Source organism: Aptenodytes patagonicus, chromosome 2 (genome assembly GCF_965638725.1).
Source record: "Aptenodytes patagonicus chromosome 2, bAptPat1.pri.cur, whole genome shotgun sequence".
NCBI lineage: Eukaryota > Metazoa > Chordata > Aves > Sphenisciformes > Spheniscidae > Aptenodytes > Aptenodytes patagonicus.
Window position 1 is genome coordinate 29,998,157 of NC_134950.1, and position 25,437 is coordinate 30,023,593.

Genomic DNA, 25,437 nt, shown 5'->3' on the forward strand with positions numbered 1-25,437 from the left:
TCATAATTTTGGCAGGCTGACAGTCAATTTTGTCACCTCCTCCAACCCACCCATCACATTATGGCATGATGATAGTATCACTCTCAGAGCTAGCCAGGATCTGGTGACGGCTCCAGAAAATGAGCCTTTAGGATATGGCTCCTACCTTAACTAAGTAATTTTATATAAAGCAATGTGAAAAGGAACAGGAAATATCAGCACCCTGTCTTTTCCAGCCTATTGCCACAAAGCATAAACTGAACAAAACCTGTTAGTTGGATTTGACATATAAAACTGAATTTGAAAGGAAAAATTAGAGTCTGCATTCCTTGAAGGCCAAAACAATCAAGATTATTGTGTATTTCCAGATTCCTCCAGACCTATTACTGCCTCAAACTTAGGATGCAGAGGTTGATTCTGGTACATTTGTGCCAGTGTATAAACTGCAACATAAGAAAAGCCTTATGAATCAGTGCAAAATTAGCTATATTGAAACAGCGAAGAATCATCTTTTAAGTAACCTTTGTTTTTTCTAAAGATACGTCACTGAATGCTACAGTTACAATGCATACATCTGGCCATGACTGTGAGAATACGCTTAAGGAGACATATTTCTATTAAAAGCATGAATTAGGTTTTTTTATTAAGGCATAGTTAGTTAGATGATAGTATCACCTGAGTTTAAAAAAGAACACAATGAGTAGATATGAAAAATCTGAGCTCCAGAACTGGTTTTTTTCTGAGGGGAAGAAAAAAAAAAAGTCTTTTAACAAAGTCCTCAAAATTAAGGAAGACAGATAAATTAGTGTTATGATTTTTGTTAATCCACAAAAATAGGCAAAATTGTCAAATCTTACACTGTGCAGAGGAAAAATTATGATAAGTGCTAGATTCAGCTTCTGTCTGACTACCATTACAGAGCTCTAAAGAAAGATGTACTACTCTTAGCTGTCAAAATCCTTGAATCACGGAGAGAAACTGAAGAAAGATATCTATGAAAAACACCTGCACATTACATTTTGCATTGTGGGAAGATCTGAATAGAAGTGAAACTCAGGCTTTGATTTTTTTAACATGCTACACCTGATTTAATACAAAAATAAAAACTTCAGATGATATCTATTGAGCTGTACATTCAAACAAATGGAGCAACTGACACTGCCTGTTGAGGAATGCAAAGCAGTCCTTGGAATTCACTCTATGCCAAGTTTTTAAATGGAGGAGCAACATTTCCTTGAAGGAAAAAAAGGGGAAAGGAGGTACATCATTAATAAATATAGGATGTACTCCACCTGTATCTAGAGAACGTATGAGACAGGCTTGAAACCCCTGCACCCTGTAGGGTTTACCATAAATACAGCATATAGTAAGCACTGGTCAAAGCCAACATAGCTAAGAAGCTAACTGGATACAGGCTATCTGCTTTGCTGCTGCACTTCTAATCTTCTTACTTAACAGTGCATCATGATATTCAATTAACTGAAGTGCTTTTAGCATGTTCAGAGCCTGATAAAAATAACTAAATAGCCATAGTACATAGAAGACAAATGAAATATTGAAGCAGATTAATCATCTTACCAGGGTCAGGAGGTGAACTTGTACCTCCATTGGTATCAAAATATTAGGTTTGTTGTGGTCTGCTTATTATTTACAAAATCACATCATATAAAGGGGTTTCAAACATTTATTTAATTAGTCACAGACTAAACCAATAAAACATTCATTAACTGCGGATGTCAATAGTTATTAACAGGTTCCCAAAGGCACTTTCCTTTTAATGTCTGCTACATTCCTTTTGCATGCCTTTTAATTATAAATTAAAACCAGCATAAACACTATAATAAAAAAAAAAGAATTAAAACATGTTGTTGCTTGGCATTTTTTAAAAGACGAATGTGCATAATTTTGCAGAAATTTTGCAGATACGTATTTTCCTTTAATAAATGCTATATATTCTCGTATTATGCTTTATGCACAACTTTAACATTTTTAATAAACAAGGAACAAAATTACCTATTCTAAAAAATTTTAATAATGAAGAATTTGGTTGCTCTCAAAAAGGCTCAGTCTACAGATATAGTTTGTATGGGGCAATTGATTAAAGTTTCCTGCATTAGCTAATTTAATCCACTAAAATTTGACATAGTAAAAGAAAAATTAACTTGTTTTCTAGGATTTCTTCTGAGATTCTTCTGTTATGAGCCAATGTAAAAAGAGCATGGAGGCAGAATTTCACATCTAAAAGAAAAGAAGCTACTTATTGTCCAGACCTGCATAAATAAGTGAAAATACTTTAGATATTAATTTATGATTTAGTTATTCAAACACTAAGCTTAAACACAGACTGAAGCATTAGCAAGAATTGCATTGCTTTTAAAGTAAACCAGACCTTAATAAAAAGGGAGGTTCCAAGCTCTTGCTGCATCTAACAACTATGAAATCATGCAAGTTGGGGAGGGCCCCAGTTATAAGACTGAAGTCCGGCCAACTATTATAAGGTCTGCCTCATAAGTGTCGACATAGGAAAAAGGCTTGCAAACTAATGAAAATTACTGGTTCATTCTTACCGTTACTACTATGGTAGAATAAAGATTAGAAATCATTCTTGCCAGAAAATAGAAGCCCCAAGGAGGAGGACGTTGGGATGTTTTCAATACTTCAATATAATTGCTAAATATTTAATTATGGAAATAACTCAAAGGAGTAGGTTTCTGCATTTCTTGATGCCTTGATGACCAGCATAAATCAATTATAAGCTGTTAGCTCAAATTCAGAGCTTAAAGTAAAGGCACAGACTTGTAACAAATAAAGTGGAATTAGGACAAAAAGAGACAATTAAGTTGTAAAGATCCTTGTTAATAGGGGTTGAATCAATATGACACTAGAGGAATTTGAAATTTAGTTTTACCTATAAACTAAACCATGCTTGATTTGGATGACCCAAAGCCTATAGAATCTCAAAATTATGTCCTAGTTATAAACTCTATAAAAATTTATATTTTATTAATTTGTAGGACATTCATCTAAAACTTAATCTCATCAAAATTGTAGGTAAGACTGCATAAAATAGTATTATCTGTAAATACATTGGAAAATGAAAGATGAAATCATTTCCATGTTTTAAAATAAGAAGGGTGGAATAAAACCAGGTATAAACTTGCTAAAACAAACCCTGACAGAAGACTTTTTAGTGTCATTCATTTAAAAAAATAAAAAAAACTTTAAAAAGTTCAGGACTGCAAAGAAATTAAACCTCTTGAGATCTCATGTAATCTCCTGGGTAGCTGGTGATTATTGGTCAATTAATCTTTTTCATTTCCTGGTTAAACTACAGGTGCCTTTAGGACTTAAAACTTCATTTCTAAGTATAAAATAAATGCTTAATATCCAATACATAAAAGATTAGATACTGATTTATTCTAACCAGAAAGTGTTCACTCTCTGAATTTGTGCATGAAAAGTTGAGTCTGTATATAGTGTAACCATTAAGACTAGAAATAACTTAGTCTACAACATAAAACAAAAGTACTAATGGTGAGAAAAAACCAACACTGAAACAGACTGTGCAAGGAATTTCTTTAAGGCATTAATCAGACCTAAACCTGATTAAGTATCTAATTAGCTTGATCACTGATGGCAAGGAAACACGTGCTATATCCCTGTTCATGGTAAAAGAGTTACAGAGGCTTCAGGAGAGTTGAATGGGCAAGATGTTTAAAAAACTAAAAGCAGTATTTTCTAGAGCAAAATTATCACCTGAGGATGCAGATTGCAAGAATGAAGGTGTCACTCCACCACCCAAGCTATCTACAGGCCAGGTATAGTTTTTATTTTTTAGTATAGACTCAGTAGTATTACCTTTTGTTTAGAAAGTATTTATGTAAGTAAATGCCAAAGGTTAGATTTTCAAACATACTTACTGCGGACGGCATCAATCTTTATCTAGCAAAATCAAACAAATGCCTTTATTCCTCTCCTCCTTCCCGCCTTTTCTTTATGAAGAAAATATAGACTTCCTCTTTTTGTAAGTTGCTTTCCAAATAGGGATAACCTGAAATAGTGCAAGCTTATGAGAGGTCTTGATCAACATTGCAAACAGAGAATTAGAAATACTGGTATTGCTGCTTTTGATGTGCTGATATATTCCTCTTTATCTTGTTCTCTGCTGGCAGAAAATGTCAGCATATCCTTTCTGGATATTGGACTGGCATGCAGGTATATATCAGCCTGCTTCCCAATAACTGTTGGAAAGGCAAAGTAATTTAGTAGCTTTTTTTAAGAAGTATTTTATTTGGCTTAGTTTTACTAATATAACTCCTGTTTGAAAAATACAGTAAGTCATATTAGTCTACAGTCTATATTTTTTATTTAGTAGTTCTCTACTGTAAAAGTTAACTCATTCTTTTCATTTTAATTAATGGAATATTTTAAAATGAGACAGAAGGATAGATACTCCTTCACTTGTTACCTTTGAATTTTTATCTTTTCTCAATAATGTCCTAGAGAGCATTTTGTTTTTTTCCAGTATGACATAATCAAAACTTTACAAGGAAAAATGGCAAAAATTTAGGGTTTCACCAAATAATTAGGAAAGTGAAATGAGTTCTTTAGTATCAGCCTGAGCTATTAATCTGGATTCATGCTTAATGAAACAATTGAAACTCCACCATTATAAAGTTAATTTTAACTAAGCAGTGTCTTTTAACACGTTTACAACGGTTGAGCATATACAAAAACACTGACTTAATTTCTGGGAGCCTTGATTTACATGTACAAGAGTTCCATAAATTTCACAGTTTTAAGTAAAACTGATAGAAACATAAACGTTCATAAGACTGAATCATTTCCTAGAACTGATATTTTCCTGAAGCTCATAGGTTTGTACAACCTCAAGAAGACGTGCGGTTTAATCCAGCCCAACTACAACTCAAATTCGATTTGTCATTATTATAAATATGCAAAAAACAATTGTTTGATGAACAGGCGTATTCATACTGCCATCCACACAAAATGTCTATATTCAACAAACTTCATATACTGCAGATCTGCAGGAAAAGTATTGTTCATGCTTCTTTTAAAGTTCTGCACATCAGTTTTCTTGGGTCAATAAAACACTGTCCTGAAAAAAGAAAAATCCTGAATCTCATCAGCTGACTTCTCTGCAGCCTGATACCTCACTTGGCAAACTACTCTAGGAAAAAATATATATTTAGATTTCCCTGGAGACATGGATTACTCTTTTCACCAGAATAATTCCATACATCAGCGCAACACTCAGATCATATCACCGTCAGCATCCACTATTATAGATACTGTTAAGATGGAGGCAGACGAATAGGTCAAGGATTAAGACATTTTCTGCCTGCAAGGAGATACCATCTAAAGAGAAAAGAAGAAACGTACATAGTATCTGGTAACTGTAGAACACTATTCTCACATTAATGTTCTTACACTATTAGGAGGAAGCCTGAAATGAAGAAAACAACCTTTACAACAAAACATCATGCAAGTACCTGCATCATGCACAGAGATTGATTGGGCTTTTAATTTTCATTTTTTTATATATATAATTATATCTAATTTAATTATTTTTATATATATGTATATTAGAACTTCAGTGCCAGATTCTCTGAATAAAAGCAGACAGCAAAAAACAAATACTTACATAAAAAAGGGCAAACACCAAATTAATCTCAGAAACTCAAACAAAGAGAAGGTCATTGAGTTTGGAGAGGGAGAGGGAAAAAAAAGTGCATGAAGACCTGAAATCTCCTAAAGTCAAATAATTTTCCATATGCTTATACTATCTAATATCTTCCTCTATTAATCAGCATGATAAACACCAGGTAAATTCATTCTATCTGGGATAACAAATGCTCATGGGCTTGATGAGCACTACGCTGTTACATAGCACTGTGAACACCTAAGAATCCCCATGCACTTCTCACTCCCTCCTCCGAGGACCACTCTGTCAAAGCCAAGACAAACCAAGGTACAGGTACGTGAGGACTTGGTCTATGGATCTAAGCCAGTAAGCATGGAATGAAGCTAATTTTTTGCAGTAAAAGTTGATACTGTCTCTGTATTTTGTAAAGATTGAGATCTGTCATTTTGGTAAGGTAGCTCAAAACATATCAGGTCTATTAGCCCAGCAGAAGGTTTAGGCAGAAGAATGACTAATTCAGAGATGCAGACTGACTTGTGAGTGGCAGCACTGAACAAGTCAGCCTTGACAACATGAAGGATGTTTTGAGAACATACAGCAGCAGAACTCCAGGCTAAGTAACTGGGTTTGCACAGTGGATGTGAAGACCTCAGTTTTTTATTTCAGCATCCAAGTCCTTTTGTGAGCCTCTCTGGAAAGTCTTGTCCAAGAACGCACACAGAACACCCAGGAACAAAGCTCAGTGTGTGTCAACTTGGTTAATCAAATTCCTAGGAGAATGCTGCAGACATCAAACCACCCTTATAATTGTCAACAACGAGCATCTACAGTTTCTAATCCTGTTTATTTTTTTAAGGGTGAAAATAAAAAAACAGATGAAGCACAGAAAGCAGAGGCCAATGAGAAAGTAGAACCCATACCAAAGCAGCAAGGTCAGTAATAAGCTATTTATGAGTATTCAAAGATTATCTGGACAAAATATATGTACACTATATAGGGCTGTAAATAAAATTGTTCTTCCAAATGCTCTGCCAGGTGCTGATCTTGTTTTTTATTTGTGGAAGAAATTAAGAACTCCGAATTCCCATTGACCCCAAACCAATGATTTGTTACAGAACTACGAGCACTACCCAACAATAAAAGGTGACAAGCTTTCAAGCACACTGTCCCTTCCTGAACTTGTCTGCTTTAATCAGCTAGTCTAACAAAATCTATTTCCTCTTACTGTAAGTTGACTTCTTAGAAACCTTACTTTAAAATAAAGGTATTTAGTAGCTTAAGAAAGAAAACTGCATATTTGTAATGTATCTTTTGGGTATACTTCTCATATGTATTAAAAAAACTGCAAAGATGAGACAGACTTTAAACTATCTGACATTCAAATCTTTCATTGAACAGCCATTCAAAACTTTTTCAAAAAAAGCAAACAAACAAATAATTTAAAAAAAGCAATGCCATTAAAAATGATTTGCCATCACCATTCAGAAGACATCCAGGACTAGAACACAGGAAACATAGAGCTCAGTGCAGTAATACAAGCTAATTATTTGCCTAAGCAGCTGGTTGCTGAAAACAATGGCAGCTGGCCATGGCTATTCTGCCCCCCTCTTCCCTCACCTCCCAATAGCCAAGCCTATTTTGCTTATACCAGAGCCAGAATGACTGCTGCAGCAGCTACTAAAATAAAGGCTCAGGATAGGTGAAGCAACAACTATTGCTGGGTCATGTCCCCTCTTCCCTCCTTCACAGCATCAGTGGTGCAGCCCTTTCCTTTTCCACCCTCCAGTACTGGAGAAAAACACCAAGTCCAGTTTTCCTGTTACCTCATGCTTTTCTTTGGGGAGAACAATTCAGGTTTATTTCACTGGAGCAGCAAAGCAAATGCTGAGGAACCTCCAGCTTTCTGTGATAAAGATGATTTAAGGAGAGAGGAGCAACTAGAAAAAAACTACAAGGAAACTCGCATAATCCTTACTTGTGCTTTGTGTGATTGTAACAAGTACCACAATTCCTTTACTCATATAACAAAACTTTAAACAAAGTCCATTTAATGCAATTATCTTGTTATAGAATGGCTGTAGCACTAAATCAAGGGAAAACAAAATCTGACATGAATTAACTGTCACAATAAGCCAACAATGGAAAAAATCAAATCTGATGTTTCGTGGCTTTTTAGCAACATTAAATCACAAATGCTATCCCACGACAGAATGAAGTATCATTATAGAAAAGTTTTTTGTTTCCATCCAAAATCTGATCTAATTTTACAGATTAACATAATTCATGAATCTATATTTTGGGATACTAAACTACTTTTTTTTCCCCTTCTAAAATATAAAATAAGTGGTGGCATAGAAGCAACCACCTGAACAATTATTTTAGTAAAAGATAATAACACAGGCTTCATGTTTATTTGTTTGGGTTTTTTTAATCCATAGTTTTCTGGAAGGTGCTTCAAGACTCATTTTCAAACAGCTACAAGACAGTTTCTCCTTTTGCATGTGGGTATTAATGAGTTAGACAGACAACAGCTATACAAGCCAGAGAACTTACACAGGCACCACACCTCAGGAGAAGCTTATGAATTCCAGCACGCTGTACATAAGTCCTCATCATCCCAGCTGAATAAGGAACTCCGTTATCTCTGGGCAGAAAAGTGAGGCTGGTCTCAAGCAGTTGAGAGGAAGGTCTAGATAAAGATTCCTGCAAAACTTGGTGAGCTTTGTATCAGACCTAAAATCATGTGGACAGCTGCTAGAAGAAGAAAATAAGTATATCTGTGGGTAAGCAAAGGACAAGGGACCAGAGAAAGCATTTTGTGGTGTATGTACAAATTTGGAGAGAATTATTAAAAGCACAGCCAGGGCTCAACTAACACTAGTTAAGGGAGATCAGTTAAATGGAAAAGTTAAAACTAGTTAGAGAAAAGCCTTTCCAAGATCTCTCATTAGTTTCTCTGGTATAACCAGAATAAAATAGACCTGTAAAGCCTCTAATCATAGCCCCATTTTGCAGCTCCATAGTCCTGAAACACAAACCAACAGACTGAGTAGAGTTTATCTTCACCTCCTTCTTCTCACATGGCCAAAACCAGCCATCACCTTCTCCCTTTCTCCTAGCACTTCACAAGGCAGCATGATGTTCCCAGCACAGATGAGAACTCAGCAGGAGGCACAATTGGAGCCCATTTGGTTGAAAGGTGGCCACTTACATCACTCAGCAACACCTGGTACTTTTGGCTGCTTTGTTGGCTACTCATTGCCTCATCTCCACCTCCTCAGTTGCCCTCTCTCTCACTAGCTTGCTTTGTGATTAATTCTCTGCATAATTAGTTCACTCTATAATTAATTCTCCATGCTTAGTTTGTTCCATAATGGATTCATTTTTTAATTTATTCCCTGCATTTCTTTATGTACTTAACAAAGTGTGATTCACCTAATTACAGGTTCTCCGTGATATTGAATCCAATTGCTATAGTTTCTTTGCATATTTATCACCTCCCATAACTGACTGGCTATACAAATGCTTCACTTGTTTTACCCACTGTTGTTCAATAGCTCTGTTGATGGCTATGCTATTTAGAAGGCCACGTTCGGCCTCCACCTGCTAGCTGATGTCTACATTATCATTCTCTGTATCACAATTTCTTTCGTCCTCTTAGCAGATCCTTCCAGTATGATTCTTTCCAACTCATCCTTTTTCTTTCCCTTTCTCTAAACACTCTCAGCACCACATTTAAGTACTGCTCTTCTGAAGTCTGTCCTCATCTCCTTCTCACTTTTCCCTCACTAGAAACTGGCCTGTTTCCAATATTCTGGTTTTTGCTCTTCCTACTTCTACTAAATCAACAAGTGTCTCAAAGTTTTTTTCCAGATTCACAGACATATTTATGCAGCTTTTACTAAAGTCCATATTGACATTACTTTGTTCTTGGTAGGACCTGAGTGAGAAAGCTAGACTAAAACTATCATAGGTATTTCTATATATGTTACAATTGCACCTCTGGATCATAAAGTAGACAGAATGCCCCATCTGGGAGATTACCATGTTAATTTTCAGTGATATTTAGTATCTTCAGAGCCTAGATGTTTTGGAAAGTACCCAGAGGATATATAAAAGGTTATATACCTTTCCGCAAATTAACTGCAAGTGCCATTCTATAGCGCATGAGATTTTGGTGCTTTTGACGGAGTCAGAAAATCTATATCCTAATTGAGAAGCCCAGACAGAGTAAAACAAACAAACAAACAAACAAACAAGAATTTTAATCAGCATTCCTGAATGTGTAGCACCTCAAAGGAAGGGCTGCTCAAAAGGAACTTCAGTCCACTCCAGACTCTCTCCCAGTGAGTACACTTCTGTTTAGGTACTCGAGGAACATTCATTTTTTCACTAATATTTGACTAAAAAAAAGAAAAGCAGCAGAAGCTGCTGATAGCTGCCATCTTTCATATATTAGCCTAACTGTTTTGCCTCCACTCTTTCATAATAAGGGAGTTCAGACCCATATCTCTCACATTCCAGTAGAGTTCCCTAACTACCCACATAAAGTTCAGACTAGAGAGATGTGGGAGGAAATTCTGTGGCCTTCCTAATTGCTGGCCCATCGTGCAGAAAAGAATGCAAAAACCTGTGAAGTTCGAGAACATAGAGTACAACACGGAGCCTGGAACTAACATAGAGGTTAATTGAAACACTAATCTTGTAGGAGGAATGAAGAACTTTGATTTCGGTATGTACTTATATTACAACATTGTTGAATCTTTAATAAAAGGAAAAAATAATTCTCACAATGGGTATTTGACCCTATTGCAAATAAACAAGGCCCAGAGCCAAGATTTCCTCTTCTCAGAGGAAAGCTTTGATCACTAGCTGCTGTATAAAAGATGGTCACTCCCTCTTCCTGTAGATAGAAATAAAGCAGATTTATTTATTTATTGAGGGTACCAAAATCCTGTTGCTGTGAAACCCCAGCTAATTTCTGCTAATCAGGCATCAACTAACTCTACATGGACTACAACCAAATTGTAAGTCCCTGAGAAGGGAGATTTGAATTGAACGTGAAATTTTGCAGCTAAAATGTGCCTTTAGCCTGTTATGAATCTGACTCTTAAGCTGCTTTACAAAACCTGTCCCCTAGGACCTCAAAATCCAGGGTTAAATAAGTGGTTTGTATTTCAAAAAATACAAATCAAGTACAGCATTTTGATATAATACGCTACAGCTCAATGAACCAAACCTGTCAATGCAAAGAGACTTTTAAATAATCATCTTATCCCTTGTCTTCTTATCCTTTATACTCTTCACTGGCACTCAGTCAACAGGCAGCTATTATTCCCATAAAATGTATTTTTTAAAGATTACCAAGAACTTGAATATGTTTAATCAACTTGCTTCCACTCCTGCTGATATGAAGTCTTTTAATTCCTTTCAGATCTTCATTTTTCACATGAGTGACAGGGCTAAATGCTAGGAAAACAAACCCAGCTTCTTCATACAATCTTTCTTTCCTTACATGGAAAATACTTTTGTTAGCCACTGAAGTTGAGGGTTGAGTTAATGTGGACCTACTTACTGATTTTTTTACTTCAACCCCACTGATTTCTGAACTGTTTTCCCCTGCACAGAGCATTTGTTCAAAAAATTTTGCATGGAAAGTCACAAAGATGTGTATTTTGTAATGTCAGAGCTGAATCCTCTTCTCTCCTTCGTCCATAGGTTTCCTGTGTGTTCATTTTTCTTGACATCTTCATGACCCTATAGCCTTCTTTCAAATATTTAGGGACATTGCTCAAGAACACCTCTGGGAGGCAAGGACAATCAGGCAAATTATTAACTATGTCAGAAGTATCCCAGGAAGTTTGTAGACCAGTTCTCTCATTCCCATTCTACTGCTTCAAATGCAAAGTCAGTCTTCACTCCTGCCATTTAAGAGAACCTGCTCTCTATGTTATTTGGCAGGCAATAACATTTAAGAGCCTATTTGAGACTTCTATTTTGAAAATTTAATAGTTTGCAAAAAGAGGAAATGACAAAAAGCCACTGATTTTAAGTGCTTAAAATTATGTTTCTAAGGGATATATGTCACTGAGATAGCTAAAAAACAGATTACTCAAACATTAGCCACTCTGCCCCCTATTAGCAGGCCCTACATATGTCTATGCAGTGTTTCCCATTTCAAACACTGCTGCCTAACCTCAAGTATTTCCATGCACCGTTAAAATTGCCAACATTGTTGTTTGTATAGTAACTAAAATAGTTTTATCATATGAGCACAAACACCAAGCTACACAAGGTTTTCAGGCAACCGTTAAATATACATATTCAACAGAACAAAGATAAAGTATTCCTTTATCTTTGGTTTTTTCTCCCCCATGACTAATTCTCTTCTGTGTTTCTGCTATGTATTGAGAAGCTGATCAAGACAGTTCAGGCCAGTCAGACTTTCAGGACTTTTTTCTTTACTGAAGGAATACGGAAGAACAACATTAAATGATCTTTAAATAAAGATTGCCTGCATTAATCCTGGTAATAAACATCAGAACTGAGTGTTAAGGTTTACAACTGTATTACATACATATCAAGTCAATTAACTATATTTAGTACAACACTATCATTGTGAGATAATATAGTATTTTTTAAGCATCAGTTCATTTTAAAATGCCTACATTTTTGTAAAAGTCACTAAGAAGTTAACAGTAGAAGAAAGTATTTGACAATATATTTAATTAATATAAAATACACACTATACTAGGATGTTGTAATGGAAATACTGCTTCCACCAAAGAAAGATATACAAGCAAGTCAATATTTTGTAAATGGTCCTGTAAAACAATATATTGTGGATTCAAAATGAAGTGAGACTACATCAGATAATGATCAAGTTGTGCTAAAGTGTGCTTTTGTACAGCCAAAAGAAGCAGCCCAGGGAACTCTGTGCTTTTTATATGAAGACCATAAGTAACTGCTAGTCATTAAAAGTTCTACATTCACATATGCCCAACCAGTCCAGAAAGGGAGGGGAAGCATAGATAAGATACTGGTCAGACTTGCTAGTACAAGGCACCAGAGCTGGCTAGGAATTCTGGGGAAGACTTTCTTCCCTTTCTGAAGTATGGCAAAGCGAAAGCACTTTTTCTGTTCTGTACTACGGAATACGTTTAACTGCTACTACCTAGCTGCTGACATTTGTTCATATCTTTATCTCTAAAAACTAATCTTTTATTTGACATTTTGCTTCTCTTCATTTTTTGCAATAAGGATAATACATTTGTGATGCTAAAGGCCAGTTATTATGGCTATGGAATGTGTACTTGGACATACCTGATCCGAGAAATAGAACTTTTAAAGCCAGCCTAGTGACTGAGAGATTTATGTTTTATTACTTTCTGGAAGAAAGTCCCTTCAGATTGGCTGACTGCTCCAGAGACACACATCCTGATGCTGAATAACCAGTAAGGCTGGTGGTCTCCACAGCACAAAGTGCTTCCTTTCCTGTCCCTAAGCCTCCTGCTGCTGTTTGCGTGGACAGAAGCAGGGGTCAGCTAGGAGAAAAGAGCCTGCTTGCTCAGGCAATCTCTTCCCTTGCTCTCAACAGCAGGCTGGCAGCTCAGTACCCCAGTCTCCACGTTGAACTTTGGAGGGAATAAGAAGAAGGAGTTTTCCTAGCCAGGCTGGAGAGGTGATAATTGCCTTTTGCAAATCTAGGTTTTTTGAAGAACACCAGTAAGAGCAGGAATGGGACTGGGAAGTAGAATAAATGATGAATCAGTGTAAAATGACTGACTGACTTAACTGCCCTTCTGTTTGCTAAGTACTTACTATGTTAGGAAATAACATTTTAAGCTCTACTGGTGGAAGGATCATGATAATAATCATGGCCCCAAGATAACACTTATCTCAGTGGATCCATGAGGTTTTAGAGTCCTTTGCTGACATTGCCTATTGCCAGAAGAGAAGTCAGCAACACCTCTGTGGGGCTAGGCCTATGACAGAGATTTTTGGATCCAATACTTATGTACACTTAGGACTGAAGGCTCTAGAAGAATCAAAATTATTATGGCAAGAATGACAACTCTGCAGTGCTGTGTCCTGGCATTGACAAATCTGCCTATACCAACAGCTTCCTCTGTGGAAGAATGCCTACAGTTTTAGGACAGCATGTACGGTGCTAAATTTTAGAAACATGACAGTGGAGTTTGTCCTACATGAAAAGGCTTAAACTAGAAACAATTTAGCCAGCTCTTCCAATGTTATGCTTAGCCTCACAATATTCTGCTTTTTGTGAAGCCTGAACTCCTGGTTTCATGTAATTAATACACAGTTTTAATAAAAACCCCAACATTCAGCCTTTAGAGTTGCAAGGAAAAAAAAACTAAAATATCAATCAAAAAGGTTTAAAACCCACAGATAAGTACAAAGTATTCTCTTTTTTGCTCTACTGCAAAAATGGGAAATACTCTGCTACAGGCTATTCTGCAAGTGTGTGTGTGTGGCAGTAGGAAATTAATTTGGAAAGACTGTCAAGGGTCTCTGTCCAAAATTGTGAAGTGAAAACTGAAGATAAAAACTGTTTTATGGAAACATGAACAAGGGAGCTGAGCAGCCTCAGAATAAGTTAGGACGAGAATAAGTTTAGGACGAGAGGAAATGGCCTTAAGTTGCACCAGGGGAGGTTTAGATTGGACATGAGGAAAAATTTCTTTACTGAAAGAGTGGTGAAACATTGGAACAGGCTGCCCAGGGAAGTGGTTGAGTCATCCCTGGAAGTATTTAAAAGACGTGTAGATGAGGCACTTAGGGACATGGTTTAGCGGGCATGGTGGTGTTGGGTTGATGGTTGGACTCGATGATCTTAGAGGTCTTTTCCAACCTTAATGATTCTATGATTCTGTGATTCTATAAGTTGGATATACTCCTCCAACATGCAGAGATCTTCTGGCTACTCTAGCCTAATCCTGCAATACTGTTCCAATATTGTTTTACTGGAAGTATTAAAATAGGGGACAAGAATAAACAATGAAGGTTTAATAATACTAACCTTCAGCTGGCAGCATCGTCAACCTGACTAAGATAACACAGGTTGTTGTGATTTAAACTCAGCCAGCAACTGAGCACCACACAGCTGCTCACTCACTCCCCCAGCCCCCGTGGGATGGGGGAGAGAATTGGAAGAGTAAAAGTGGGAAAACTCGTGGGCTGAGATAAAGACAGTTTAATAATTGAAATAAAATAAAGTAAAACAGTAGTAGTAGTAGTAATAATAATAATACTAGATGAACATACAAAGTAAGTGATGCATGATGTAATTGCTCACCACCCGCTCACCGATGTCCAGCCAGTCCCCAAGCAGTGATCGCAGCCCCCCCAGCCAACTACACCAGCTTATATACTGAGTGTGATGTCATATGGTATGGAATGTCCCTTTGGCAAGTTTGGGTCAGCTGTCCTGGCTATACTCCCTCCCAGCTTCTTGTGCACCTCTTCACTGGCAGAGTATGGGAAGCTGAAAAGCCCTTGACTTAGCATAAACACTGCTTAGCAATAACTAAAACATCAGTGTGTTATCACATTATTCTCATGCTAAATTAAAACACAGCACTGTACCAGCTACTAGGAAGAAAATTAACTCTATCCCAGCCGAAACCAGGACACAGGTAAAAGACAGACATCCCACCAATAACCTTTTTTTATTACTTTTTTGCCTGGCCTAAGTCTCTCCTGAAAGAAGAAAGACCTGTGGAGAATGAGAAAAATCTAAAAGACTAAGAGAGGGAAACAAATCGGTCTTATAGCCTGCATCTTTTTCCTTGCTCCTTGTTATCCTAGGCAGATCACTGGTATGATGAGGTTTCAGTGGGCCTCTCAATTTAACCAGCTATCTTTTTGAGGGATTCCATTAAGCGGTGTTTCGCCCACAAAATCATACTTCCACAACTGGCGCTTTTCCCTTCCATCTTAAAACAGAACCAGCAACACTTATCCCAACTCAATTTTAAATTATATTATTCTTACGGGGAGGCTGAATGATCTAGAATACGTAGACACCAGTGGGCTGCATTCCTCAACTCTACCTACTAATACATTGGCAGCTTTACCTACCTATATTCCAATATAATGGGAATGGAAATCATTTAGAAAAACACAAATCCCTTATTTTGTCAAGTAAGCGTGGATCAATCTGTTTTGAAAATTGCTTTAGATATTGGTGCCTTGACATAATTCTGCCTCCTTTTTCTCAGTCATGATTTCTTTACCGTGACCAAAGTTATGTAAAGCCAATAGAAGATTTCTTTGTTGTCCTGTAAGCCTTGCATCTCTCTGATGGATCATTATTTATTTTAGAAACCAATTGTACTCTAAATGTTCCCTAAAATGACTACCACATTGTTCTTAAAGGCATTCCTTTGGGGCTGGATTCTCATAAGTCAGAGGGGTATGAGCTAGATTTGAGCAGTGAAGAGCAACTAGGTTTTTTTACATGTGACTACACAGACAACCCTCACAATTTCACACAGAAAGAAACAACTAAAACTTGACACACAGCTGGCAGTGGTGCTAGGCCGTGATAACCTAATCCTAATGCAAATAAGCCCTGTACTGGTCCTGGAGATTTAGGAACTCTAAAAACTTGTGGAAGTTTGGAATATTCATGGCATTACAATGTTTTCCATCAGTCGGAGTCCAGCCTGCATTTAGTGGTTGGTGTGGATTCAGATCTCAGACTGAATACCTTCAGAGTATCTAGCAGGCTGAGAAGCCATTATCCTTCTGCAATGGGATGCTTATGTGCAAGCACCATATTTTTTTACTTTGTGGTCTTCCCTCCCCATACACATGTTGTCATTCCAGAGATGGATTGTCTCATTCAGGAGCCTGTTACTCTAAACAAGTGTCTACACTGGCATTTTATTTCAGATGAAGAATGCCCTTCTGAAACAAATCTCCTGATTGTCCCCCACTGTGCTCTGTTTTTTCACCAAAAAACCTCTAGGAATGCATGACTGGATTCCTTTAGAATAAAACTAAACCAGAAGAAGCACTCTGTGAGTCAACCTACTTTACTCAAGCTACTGATGGTCATTCATTTCAGAGGATCACAATAGAACTGGTTTGAAATATAGCTGCCTCAAACAGATATAGTTTGGATGCCAGGCCTTCAGCACCATTTCACTGTTCTGATTGTTCCTATGAGGTTGTATTCTCTGCTAGTATATATGTAACTAGGGGTAATTACTATAACAAAGAAAATTCCCAAAGTGAGATAATTACAGAAATGTTGAGATTAGCCTTGCTGTCACTCTTGAGTACATGGCTTTTTGGCTGGGGGAGTCAGGGCAGGGAGAACTGGGAAACTACAAACCATGAATTCAGAAGGGAGCAGAAACCGCAGCAAGTGCTGAAATTTTTGGCTCTTGCATCTTCTTTTCTACATCATGTCATGTTGACCACTAAACCACAGGAGGATTGTGTGCCAAGGAAAGCATAGAGTCAGTAGCACCATTTGTAGACATCCCCTGGGGAAAGGGTTAAATAGAATTTTAACAGGTTAGGGTTCAGTAGCAAGACCCATAAATTAGTCAGTTATAAATAGGTCCAAAACCCCTTTATTTTCTGTAACTGCAGCTCCTCTGCAATTTTCTTACAGAGAATGTCTATGAAATTCCTAGGAGAAATAAATTTTATTTCACTATGAGAATGTATTCACTGTGCTAGAAGCCTGAACCCATTTTAAAAATCCTCCTTCCTAAAAAAAAACTCTTTTTGACTGGAACTGCCAGAAAAGCATTTTGAACCCCTGTAATCAAATGGTAAGAAACTCTTTCATCCTTTCTTAAATCTCCCTGGGAACAGGAACAGCAACAGTCCTCTTTGGAGTCCTCATTTCCCTGAATGTATGCTATTCTGTACCTTTAAAATTCCTTGGCAGATCCTTCAGGTAAGACGAAACATTCCCTAGTGTTATATTTTCAACAGACTTTTCCTCAAGATAATAATGCAATACTAACTGCTGCAGAAAGGAAACAATAATCTGCATTTCTATTAAGTGGGTATAATACTGTTATCATTTTAAGCCATAAATCCAACCAAATGTCAGCGTTTTAAATGGAATTCCTCACAGAAATCTTCCCAGCTTACAGGTGATAAGTAATACAAATCCTGCAGACTGTCTCTTCATACTCAATAGTGCTGCATTTCTCCAAGGGACTATTTGAAAATTAACCCCTAAACTTCCTAAGTCAAAACCCAGTTGACTTAGGGTCAAAACCCAGCACGTAGGGGAACATGGATTTCTGTGCCTTCTCTTCAGTTCTTTGACTCTGGCTTGAGTATTTCTGGAACCCACAGATACCTCTGTCTAGGTCTTGTCTTTGATCCTGCTTAAGAAATGAATTCCTGTAAGAGTAGCAGGGCTCACACAGGGCAGTCTCACTTCTTAGTCTAAATACTAATAAAAAATACTAGAAATGCCCCACTGGTTCTGTAATCAATTGTCCATCTGGTAAACGTCTGAAACTCAGCTCAAGAAACGTTGTGTCTGTTCTTAATAGATGGCTGGAAGAAAATATTACCCCAAAACTGAATAAATGGTGGTAGGAGGGTAGTTTGGTTTATCAAGTGCTGTAAACAAACTGACCACTGTCCTTCACTAAGCTTTGTTTCAATGCCATTTCAAGTAACCACCTTCCAGCTGATCAGCTTACCAGTTTACTGTTGTAACTGCTTTTACCCCTCTGAAAGGAATAACAGCTCTCTAAATATGGAGATTAACTATCAGAAAACTAATCTTACACTATCTATCCAAAATACTCAAGGTTTGATTTTCTTTGAGCTGTCTTGAATTTAAAATACAGTATACAAAACAGGCTCCTGATTTATTTGCTATGATGTTTTGCTGCCAAGCTTTTTCTTCTATAATCATATTACTTAAAGTATTTATGAAGGCTGAGTTTGTTTCTCTTTATGCAAAGTGTCAGACTGATGAGAGCTTTCAAATTACTTTTCAGCATGAAAATTTAAAATAAAGATATAGGACTAATTGTAAAAATCACATAAGGCCACTTAAATGGCAAGAGACTATACCATTTGCATAGAGTTTGTTTCAAACTCTACAAACTTCTCACTTAAACTCCTTTAAAAAAGTTACTTGTAACAAAAATGAAGAAATAGACTAGCCAATGTTCTACATACTCATATCCTTAATGATATATTTCAGTCATAATTTACTCAGCAACAAACAGGACTGTCATGGCAGCTGAAGCAACAAGAGGTTTAATGCAATTCAAACACTAGAGTATAAATAATGTCATAAGTATTTGCTATACATAAGCATATTTCACAAGGCATTTCTGGACAGATCTATCTATCTGTCCTCTACGTATTTTTGTAAACAAGCACACACTAAAATTCTATCATACTGCATGAGTTCTTGTCGCTTATAAATATAGAAGAGCTCTGTATTGACCATTGTTGAGCTGGCTACAGATGCATCTAGTTTAAAAACCACGAATAAGTTATATATTCCAAAAGGTACACTCATCATAAATGTGTTCTGTACAGCTGGCACTAAAATAGACTTATACAGGAAATTATTCAAAGGTCAGGTCCCAGAATCAGTGTCATGTAGTGCTTGCCCACTGAAGAAATAATGGCAACCAAGCTGTGATTCCTCCAAAAGTGTTATCCTAATTATTTAAAAATTGGTATTCAAAAATTAAAACCTTTTTTCTAGATACAGTACCAGCAAAAGCACCTGAGCCTTCAGAAATTGAAAAATCAACTGAACCAGCTAAGACAATTCAACAGGAACAGCATCAGCTCAATGATGGGAAAGAAGATGCTGAGTGAGTAAATTCAATTAAAAAATTTAAGGCTTTTTTCCTGACATCCTGACTTAATATTTCTGTGCCATATTTCAGTTCTTTAAAAGTCCTTCCTGTCCTGCAGGGATCTGAAGAGCTTTATTTCAATTCTAAGGCAACCATATATATGAGATATTCATTTAGTATGTGCTTTTGATAGTTTGTTGTGTACGTCATCCTAAATTGCAGGAATGAGAAAAAGGATTTCCTCAACTACGCTTATATACTAATTCTAACAGTGCTGCTACTCAGTTATTATTACTTTACCTTAGCAAAGGAGTAAGTCCCAGGATGCTGCCCTGAATAGCTGGAATGTTTGTCACATCATTCTGACTTAAAAGCTTTTTACTCTGCACATTTTTTTGGTGAGTTATACTATTAAATCAGCATTAGTCTCTGCAACCAGAGGATTAGGACTGTCTCTTCCTGAGAAAAGACAAATAAATTAAACAGTAATGTTCCTTCAGGGGAAAATCCAGGGTCATTCAACCTTTGGAAAAAGCTTAGGTGACTGTTTGTTTTGCTAAAATAGAAATAAATATGAAGTCTAGAAAACAATAATCCTGGAATACTCTACATTCATTACAGAAGCATAGATTCATAGAATCATAGAATCATAGAATCGTTTGGGTTGGAAGGGGCGTCCAAAGATCATCTAGTCCAACCCCCCTGCAATGAGTAGGGACATCTTTGACTAGATCAGGTTGCTCAGAGCCCCGTCCAACCTGACCTTGAATGTTTCCAGGGATGGGGCATCCACCACCTCTCTGGGCAACCTGGGCCAGTGTTTCACCACCCCCAGTGTAACAAATTTCTTCCTTATATCCAGTCTAAATCTACCCCCCTTTAGTTTAAAGCCATTTCCCCTTGTCCTATCGCAACAGGCCTTGCTAAAAACTTTGTCCCCATCTTTTTTATAAGCCCCCTTGAAGGACTGATAGACTGCAAGAAGGTCTCCCCAAAGCCTTCTCTTCTCTAGGCTGAACAACCCCAACTCTCTCAGCCTTTCCTCCTATTAGAGGTGTTCCAGCCCTCTGATCATTTTTGTGTCCCTACTCTGGACCTGCTCCAACTGGTCCATGTCTTCCCTGTACTGAGGACTCCAGAGCTGGACTCCAGGTGGGGTCTCACCAGAGCAGAGTAGAGGGGCAGAATCACCTCCCTTGACCTGCTGGCCACGCTTCTTTTTATGCCACCCAGGATACGGTTGGCTTTCTGGGCTGCGAGCACACATTGTCGGCTCACGTCCAGCTTTTCATCCATCTGTACCCCCAAGTCTTTCTCGGCAGGGCTGCTCTCAATCCCTTCATCCCCCAGCCTCTATTGATACTGGGGCTTGCCCTGACCCATGTGCAGGACCTTGCACTTGGCCTTGTTAAACCTCATGAGGTTCCCACGGGACCACTTCTCGAGTTTGTCCAGGTCCCTCTGGATGGCATCCCATCCCTCAGGCATCTCAACTGCACCACTCAGCTTGGTGTCATCTGCAAAGTTGCTGAAGGTGCACTCAATCCCACTGTCCATGTCATTGATGAAGGTATTAAACAGCTTCATAGAACAGCTCAGGTTGGAAGGCTGTTCCAGAAGGAATGAGGTCCAAAATCCTGCTAAAAGTAGGACAAATTTAGAGGTTAGACCCAGCTTCCAAGTTAGATCAGGTTGTCCAGAACTTTGTTCAGTATAATTGTGAATGTGTATGTCCAAGAACGGAGTTTCCACAGCTTCCCTGGGTAATATGGTCCACCGTTTGACCATCCTTATTATGAAAATTACTACCTTACATATAATTAAATTGTCCTTTGCTCTAATTTGCTTCTGTTGTCTCTCATCTTTTTGCTGTGCACCTCCAAGTACAGTCTGGATCCATGTTCTCTATAACCACTCATTGGGTATTGGAGCACTGCAATTACCTCCATCTTCTCAACTTTTCATCTCCAGCCTGAACAAACCCAGCTTTCTCAGCATCTCCTCATATATCCTGTGCTCTAGTCCCTGGTCATCTTAATAGCCCTCTGCTAGTGTTGCACCATGTGGTCAGTGCCTTTCATGTACAGGGGAGACTACAGCTGGATATAGATGCAACCTCATAAATGTCACACAGAAGGAAATAACTACTCCCCCTCAATCAGCTGGCTATGTTTTTTCTAAAGCATAGCATGTAGTTAGCCTTCATTGCTGCAAAAACACACTGTGGATTCATATTCAATTTGTTGTCCACCAGGACCCCCAGATCCTTTTATGCAAAGCTGTTTTCTAGTCAGTCAGCTCCAAGCCTTTACTCTTGCATGGGGTTATTCCATTCCAGGTATGGAAACTTGCATTTGCCTTTGCTAAGCTTCATGAAGTTCCTGGACGAGAGGAAATGGCCTCAAGTTGCGGCAGGGGAGGTTTAGATTGGATGTAAGGAAAAATTTCTTTACTGAAAGAGTGGTGAAACATTGGAACAGGCTGCCCAGGGAAGTGGTGGAGTCCCCATCCCTGGAGGTATTTAAAAGACGTGTAGATGAGGCGCTTAGGGACATGGTTTAGTGGGCCTGGTGGTGTTGGGTTGACGGTTGGACTCGATGATCTTAGAGGTCTCTTCCAACCTCAATGATTCTATGATTCTATGATTCCTGCCAGTCTGTCCGCCCAGCCTATTGAGATCCCTTTGAGTGGAAAATAATGGATACACTCAGTCCAGAACAGGATAGAAACTCCTCCTGCTTGCTTTTGCCTTCTATTATTTTGATTATCCTGATGACAGAAAGCAAAATTCTTTCCCTGTCATGGAGTTATTTAATTTATAGAGAAGATTATCTGTTTCATCTCCTTCACCAAGACAGACTTTGTACTGCAGTGACAAGGAAAAATCAAGCAAAATACTAATGCATACATCTCTCTAAAATAATACATGCAATTAAAAATAGCTCTGACTAGAATGACTGGAAATGTTATAAATAACTTGGTAATTTGAATGTGAATCTGTAGGTCAACAATGAAAACCTAGACAAAGCATCTCCTTTTTTGTTATTGTAGGTTATATTATTAGATGCTTACAGTTCCACTGGTAAATCCCATAACCTTGGTTAACATGATTACAATGTGCTTATGACACAAAGGGGTATGTTGCTTATTAGTAGAAGACAAAATCTGTCTGTTAAAAGGAAATTAAAGATGTTTATGTTAAACATTCTCTTCTCAGAGCTGTTCTGACTCACTGTCATGTGTGCATCCGGATATATCTAGTCAGGCTGATTTGAGCAACAGCTTCTAAAAATACAGTAAATCTTTGGTAAATTCTACTGTCAAAACAGTTACCCACTAAATTCTGCAGTAGAGATTGGAAGGCATGGTGCTGGTGTCATTGCATTGGTATGAAACTAAACTAAACAGATCTATTACATGACTTTCAGAGCTGGAGGGAGAATCATTTTAAAAATGTGCCTTTGAGATAATTTAATTCATTGCCCCTGAAGATTCGTGGGAGTCTATTCAGACACCATTCTTGATCAAGGTCACTACCTTATTGAGTCTATGTGTTCAAATTTACTCATAAGAATATTTTTAAAGAAATCAACTGCCTTTATCACATGAGAAAAGCTATGTAAATGTGTATGCATATGGAGAACTTGAGTCAAATAGATACATGTAGTCTACAAAAATAGCAGTAAATGAAACATGTTCAAATCACTCTCTAGCACTGAGGCCAACTTGAACAATACAAAATGCCTCCTGTAAAAGTGTCAGTTGTGAATTATCTTTGCTCAATGCTAATTTCTGGGTATTCCCATACCTGGGAATTATTTGGAAAAGTGCTAGTTTGACTAGTCAAAACTATATCAAGGACTGTTTGTACAACTCAACAGGATAGTCAACTCAGAGTCCCATTGTCCAGGAGTTTTCCCTGTCACTGTTTAATCTACATTTGGATAATGTCCAAATGGAGATTAGTAACAAGTGGTGTCCCTCGGGGGTCTGTATTGGGAGCAATATTATTTAATATCTTTATTAATGACATAGTGGGATTGAGCGCACCCTCAGCAAGTTTGCCAATGACACCAAGCTGAGTGGTGCAGTTGATTCACTGGAGGGAAGGGATGCCATCCAGAGACACCTTGACAGGCTTGATGAGTGGGCCCATATGAACCTCATGAAGTTCAACAAGGCCAAGTGCAAGGTCCTGCACGTGGGTCGGGGCAAGCACCAGTATCAGTACAGGCTGGGTGATGAATGGATTGAGAGCAGCCCTGTGGAGAAGGACTTGGAGATGCTGGTGGATTAAAAATTAGCTATGAGCTGGCAGTGTGCACTTGCAGCCCAGAAAGCCAATTGTATCCTGAGCTGCATAAAAAGAAGTGTGGCCAGCAGGTCAAGGGAGGTGATTCTGCCCCTCTACTCTGCTCTCATGAGACCCCACCTGGTATACTGCTTCCAGTTCTGGGGTCCCCAGTACAATAAAGGCATGGACTTGTTAGAGCAGGTCCAGAGGAGGGCCACAAAAATGGTCAGAGGGCTGGAACACCTCTCCTATGAAGAAAGGCTGAGAGAGTTGGGGTTGTTCAGCCTAGAGAAGAGAAGGCTCTGGGGACACCTTGTTGCAGCCTTTCAATATATAAAAGGGGCTTATAAGAAAGATGGAGAGAGACTTTTTTCCAGGGCCTGTAGTGACAGTACAAGTGGTAATGGTTTTAAACTAAAAGTGGGTAGATTTAGATTAGATGTAAGGAACAAATTTTTTTATGGGGGTGGTGAGACACTGGTTGCCCAGAGAAGTTGTGGATGTCCCATTGTTGGAAGTGTTCAAGGTCAGGTTCGATGGGGCTTTGAGCAATCTGATCTAGTGGAAGATATCCCTGTCCACAGCAGAGGGGTTGGACTAGATGATCTATAGAGGTCTCTTCCAAACCAACCCATTCTATGATTCTATGATACTGTTATGGAAAGAGCCATCATTTGGTTGGTTGAATGAAATCAAGTTTGGTGAAATGGTTGGTAGAATTTTCTTAACTGGAATTTCAGATTTTGTCCAGCTGTATTTCAGGGAGCAGCAAGGGCCAGCTGCTCCCTGAGGGAAGGGGAGATGGGAGCCAAGGGGAACCCCAGCTTAAGCAGTGTCTTCACCAACAAGGTGCAGTCCCACAGGGTCTGAATGCAGCAAGCAGAGCAGGATCCTAGTAACAGAGTCCATCAACAAGGCGAAGTGATGAACCAGGTTTAGGGTCCATCCAGGGAGTCTAGTCAAGAGCAAAAAAGACAGGATCAGAGACAGGACTGGAGACAAGGCTACAACATGGCTCCAAAGTCCACCTAGGAGACAGGACCAGAGACAGAACTGGAGCTAGATACACCTAGGCGTAGCTCAGGCAGCGACTAAGGCCTGAGCTTAAGTGGACACCCCAGGCCCATGGGCAGAGGGTGTGGGTGGAAGTCCCACTGGAGGCTGCTCAGGGCCCTTAAGGCTTGTTGGTGTACTCAGGGTGCTGGTACTATGTTTTGACTTAGACTATTTTCCTATACTAATCATCCTCCAAGAGTCAAAGTTTAATAAAAAGTCACTTAATCTGCACAGTAAGAAACCATCAGTATGCCAATAGACTGTGAGTTAGATACATAATAAGGTAAGGTTTGTGGTTATATATCTGTTCACAACCCATATACATCCAGAGTACCTCAACTTTCATGGGAATTATGTTAATAGTAAAGGTTTCACCTTATCTTCTGTTACTGTGACTTAATTTTTTAAAATGCATCTGTGCAGGCTCAGATACATACAGTAAGGAAGAGGGAAGAAGGCGGTTGTCCTGTTTGAAACAGCACATTTTTCACTTAGATCAGACCTGTGTCCCTCCATGCAGAATTTCAGGGGAAGGTAATGAGCTTCCACGTAAGGACTTTAAATTTTAAAATCTTAGGTAATATTGCTTTATGAACAATTATATTAATGTAATT

At 38.3% G+C, this 25,437-nt stretch overlaps 1 protein-coding gene across 1 annotated transcript in view; it reads left to right on the forward strand.

Annotated features, from left to right (window-relative positions):
* The first annotated feature begins 3,689 nt into the window (after window positions 1–3,689).
* CNGB3 (cyclic nucleotide gated channel subunit beta 3) overlaps window positions 3,690–25,437 on the forward strand; it is a 74,519-nt gene continuing 52,771 nt past the window's right edge. The window contains exons 1-3 of the mRNA XM_076328948.1: window positions 3,690–3,797; window positions 6,501–6,576; window positions 19,377–19,488. Of these exons, the coding sequence (XP_076185063.1) occupies window positions 3,690–3,797; window positions 6,501–6,576; window positions 19,377–19,488 (296 nt within the window). The remainder of the gene's footprint in view (window positions 3,798–6,500; window positions 6,577–19,376; window positions 19,489–25,437) is intronic.